Here is a 5000-nt window from a genome sequence, read left to right as displayed (position 1 = left end):
AAAAACATTTCTTGCTGTAATGATTTCGACATGTGCAATGAAGCTTTACGGCCACAAATCACTGCAAGGATACCCACAGAAGCTCCAGCTAAGAAAATTCCTGCACTATTAATAACTTTGCCAGTTGCAATTGTTGCAGTTTTGGCATTTCTTATGACGTTTTGGTACAAGTAAGTTTTATGGTACATATTTTACCCTCTTGCTGACAGGTGGCTTGTATGCACTTACCACTCATGGCAAAACATCATATGCATTGAACTCACTCAGAGATGTTTGCAATAAACAGTTTTACCCTTGTTTGCCTGTTACTGCAGGGATTTAGGAGGTACAGCCCTTCAAAAGGAGGTTATAGTCCCTATTTAGCCTTGTTTGCTGGACAGTCATATATGCTACAGCCAGACTCAATGAGGATGGGTAAACTTGCATGTTTCCTGTTCTTCTAATTTTTCTTTTGAATGGCTAATTGTCCAGTTTAGTGTGTAGGGCTCCTGTTAGCATTGGGTTGAGGATCATTGTACTAATCACAGCATGTGAGACTGTCATGTAGTGTGTTAGTGTTTTATGTCATTATGCATTATATGTTATAGATAGTGATAGCTTGATTAGATTCATTTTTAAATTTTTTTCCCTACAATGTCTGGTAATTACAGATACCGACAGCGAGAAGCAAGTCAATTGCAGGAGCTGAAGAAAGCCGCACACCAGTGTTCAACCTTCTGTGGGTCACCGAATGAAACTCTCAGTGAACTCATTGAGCAGTCATCTGGCTCTGGGTCTGGCCTCCCTCTTCTGGTAAGTGTGTGAAGTAATGTCACACTCAGTTATTCGAGCTGCATAATTGGAAATAATTTATTTTGTTCGTTTATTTGATTTTAGCAAGTCCTCAGGTGAAATGTGGAATATTACAGAAGCTTCCCAAGACTAAAAGAATAGTATGGATTAAGAATTTTCCATGAAAAGTTTGATGTGTTTAATGACCATTGGAGTTATTCTTGATGATGTGTACTTTTATATTTAATATAGAAACTGAAAAATCTTGTAAATTCATTCTACCTACTTGGATATCACATTCTTTAAATCTTTGACCAGTTTCATTAAAGGAAGTATTCTTATAACATTACCTTTAACTGTTACCAGGTTCAACGTACAATCGCAAAGCAGATTCACTTAGTCCAGAGTGTTGGCAAAGGTCGGTATGGTGAGGTGTGGCTTGGCCGTTGGAGAGGCGAAAGGGTAGCTGTCAAGATCTTCTTTACAACTGATGAAGCCTCTTGGTTCAGAGAAACTGAAATTTATCAGACTGTACTTCTACGACATGAAAATATTTTAGGTAAGTATTTTAGTTGCAATTAAAGGACTGCTTGTTATACAGATAATTATGAAATAGTGTGGATCCTGCAAGTATACAGATAATTATGAAATAGTGTGGATCCTGCAAGTATACAGATAATTATGAAATAGTGTGGATCCTGCAAATATGTCTTAAAATGCTTCATAAGACTTTATTATTTCGCACTTCATTCAGTTATAGTCTCAGTGTCATAAATCTTGAATAAGTGGAGTCTACTTTTGGTAGATATTCATGGCTGAAGATCTATATCTCTATTGATATGCTCATTTGATTAGCATTTTAATCGATATACATGTTACACTTTTTCTTTTCTTGCTTTTCTAGGTTTCATTGCTGCGGACATTAAAGGCACAGGCTCTTGGACACAGATGTTGCTAATCACAGACTACCATCCTCTTGGCTCTCTTCACGACTACTTGCAAATAACAACATTGAATTACTACTCCATGTTACGGCTTAGTCTCTCCACTGCTTGTGGAATTTCTCATCTGCATACAGAGATCTTTGGCACCAAGGGAAAACCAGCCATTGCTCACCGTGATATAAAGAGTAAAAATATCCTTGTTAAAAAGAATGGAGAATGCTGTATCGCTGACTTTGGTCTTGCAGTCAAATATGTCAGGTAAGGGGAAAGAATGAGTATACTTATATGTTTGCAAGGGTGAAACCACTTTGCATATTATGATCAAATGGATGTATTTAGTGTCTATGATGAAATTATTGACTGGACCCACAGTCTGAAAGGTTTGCCTTGCAGAGAAAAGTAGGGTAGGGCAGTCACCTTTGTTAAGGTAGTAAACTTTGAATATGAAATAGACCTGTAGGTGATTTATGCTTTTCTCCGGCTATTATTTTCAGTATTTATTCCTTATTCATATTTATACTTATACTGATATTTAAGTTTATTTCCAGTATTGATGATTAGGATTAGAGAGACATTAATATATGCCTCATATGTATGTAAATATTTTCATTTATAGCCAAGTAAAATTGAAGCAATAGAAAGATATGTATGTAGGCTTCAGAATATTGGTTAACAATGTAAGATCATGAAAGCAGATAATCTCTTTAGATTGTTTCACCAAAATAGCAGTTATTTACCTTTTGATTTATTCTGAACTTGTTGTACACACTATGTCCATTGTAATCTTAGTTTAGTAATTTGTTTACATATAGATGGCCTACTTGAACTCATCTTTATACCCTGTTCTTGAATTATCAAAATGAAAAATTATTTTATTAATATCATTATTACTGATTATGTTAAAATCATGGTGAATCAACAATAATGGTTATAACATTGATAATGATGATAAGAGAATTAGTTCTTTTTGAGGCATAGTTTGTGATTACAAAGTACTTGTGAAGCCAACAAGTGCAAATAAAATTGCCAGTGCATATACCTAGAACCATTGGATTAAATTGTCATAAGTATTAGTGTTACATTTGTTTTTTGAAGGAGTATCCTTATGATAAAATGCGCTAGTCTATAATTCATATGTTAACCTTCTTGTTTTTAGTATTTGCTTTCAAATCTCGACAATGAAAGTGCTTTTTTACAATAAGATTCATATACCTAGATAGTGTTGATGTTAGTTTCTATCAGAATAGCAGGAAACAGTAAGAATCACAGCTTAAAATGCTGATATGGAGTAATATTTTATTTAATGATTTACATACATATTTATTCATTGATTCCAAATTTTCCAGTGAAAGCAATGACCTAGACCTAGGCACAAATCCAAAAGTGGGGACCAGACGATACATGGCGCCAGAAGTCCTTAACGAAACCATAAACTTGAGCTGTTTTGAGTCCTTCAAGATGGCTGATATGTATTCCTTTGGACTTGTCATATGGGAAATAGTCAGAAGGTAAGTAAGCAGGGTTAGAATTTGTTTTTCAAGGTATCTGATATTCCAGAGCTGTGGAACTTACCTAGAAATTCTTGTTAATATTTTGAATTTGCCTGCCATGAGTTTAGCACTGCATAAACCCATCTGCTGTGTTTAAAAGGGGAAAACTTAACATATTTAAAGAAGCCACTAGAGAGTTATATAGATATCTAAACTGAGTAATTAATTGATTTTTCATTGCACTGTTACTTTTTAGACGAAGTTGATGGGACGATTGATTGATGTTTTTCTGTGTTTCTACTTTCCAGATGTGCCAGTGAGAGTGGGGAGAAGTTACTCATGGCCGATGAATATCAGCTGCCTTACTACGACTGTGTGCCACCTGACCCATCTTTTGAGGATATGAAGGAAGCGGTTTGCACAAAAGGAATTCGGCCAGACATACCACTCCGGTGGCAGTACAATGAAGTACGTTTATAGGCTGCTTTTGACTGCTATTTCTTTGTAAATGGCTCTCTCTCTCTCTTTTCTCGCATGCTGTAGCAGGAGTGTTAGGAATCAGAAAACTTTAGACTGAAATGCTCTTGGGAGATATATTCGTGTATTTTATTTAACCCCTTATGCTGGATGACATCCTATCCCAGCTTGGTGAAATTGTCACTCATACTAGGGGACATCCTATCACATCATGCACAGTCTGCTGTAAGTCGTGTACACTATATAGCCGATAGATTTTTGGCCCAGACTGTGGTCATTGAGGAGAAACAGCCCCTCAGAAGTAGGTTTAGTCTTTTTAGCCTCATTTCTCACAGAATTATTAATGCTACAGCCAAATGTATAAAGAATGAGGTACAATCTGTTTCTCACTTGAGTGGCTTATAGTGCCTGAAGCCCAGCATGTGGCTCTGAGTGGCACTAGGAAATCCCTTCATGAATGGACATCATGTACATTGCACAGTATCTACAAGGATAGAATCTGCTCATGTTGTACATAGGCCAGTAGATCAGATGCATAAGGCCACATCTCTGTTTTTTCTATGCTTGCAAGCTGTGTAAGCTCCGGCCTGCCATGATCCTCATATTCCACTATAGCCAATCATACATGAACTCCTACGGACATCTTGGCTGATCAGTGTGATAGGCCTACACTGATTGATGTGTCAGTACCCTTCTGGTACAAACATGTACATGTTCAAGATAAGGGTGATGTCTACTCTCACAGTGTAGGCTCCGCTGCTTCTTTTTCTTTTTGCTAATGCTCAAGCCAATATAATGCTGCATATGACTAGGTTTTTCCTTCATTTGCCATCTGCAAAGAAAACAAAAAAGCCTTGAATGGGACTATATCATGAATAGCTGTGCAGCTGTGATGCATTTACTTTGAAGATTATTAATAATTCCCTTTTAAAATATTAGGAGAAATGTGACTAGATATCATTTTTTATCTTGTGCTAAGTATTGCAATAGAATTGGTCTAGACATATTATTATCAATTCCTATAATTTGGTTAGTGGTATGATTTTTAATATTTTCACAATGTTGATTTCTGGTTATAAAGACTTGCATAATGTATGTATAGGGAAGGGTTTGAAAGGACAGATAAAAAGAAAGTGTATGAAAATAGAGTATGGTAAAAATATTTTTGGTACTTTCTGCTTTTGACAGTATTTCTTTAAAAGTGTTCAGAGTATTATTTTCAGTTATTAGCAGAGCCACATTTTTTAGATATAATTTATTTGTCACTATAATGAAAACAGGCAAGTAGAAACCTTAGATTTTTTAGGACTTTCTGAGT

At 35.8% G+C, this 5000-nt stretch overlaps 1 protein-coding gene across 1 annotated transcript in view; it reads left to right on the top strand.

Moving 5' to 3' along the window:
- Positions 1-5000, top strand: part of tkv (serine/threonine receptor kinase thickveins) — a 40297-nt gene that overhangs the window by 34182 nt on the left and 1115 nt on the right. Inside the window, exons 3-8 of the mRNA XM_070132748.1 lie at positions 1-170; positions 651-792; positions 1138-1330; positions 1676-1973; positions 3062-3223; positions 3514-3673. The exon at positions 1-170 is cut by the window's left edge and continues 33 nt beyond it. Coding sequence (XP_069988849.1) covers positions 1-170; positions 651-792; positions 1138-1330; positions 1676-1973; positions 3062-3223; positions 3514-3673 — 1125 coding nt within the window. The remainder of the gene's footprint in view (positions 171-650; positions 793-1137; positions 1331-1675; positions 1974-3061; positions 3224-3513; positions 3674-5000) is intronic.

The sequence above is a fragment of the Penaeus vannamei genome, chromosome 1 (genome assembly GCF_042767895.1).
Source record: "Penaeus vannamei isolate JL-2024 chromosome 1, ASM4276789v1, whole genome shotgun sequence".
Classification (NCBI taxonomy): Eukaryota; Metazoa; Arthropoda; class Malacostraca; order Decapoda; family Penaeidae; genus Penaeus; species Penaeus vannamei.
Note: the sequence above shows the minus strand (reverse complement) of the source record. Positions and strands in the feature narration are given on the sequence as shown.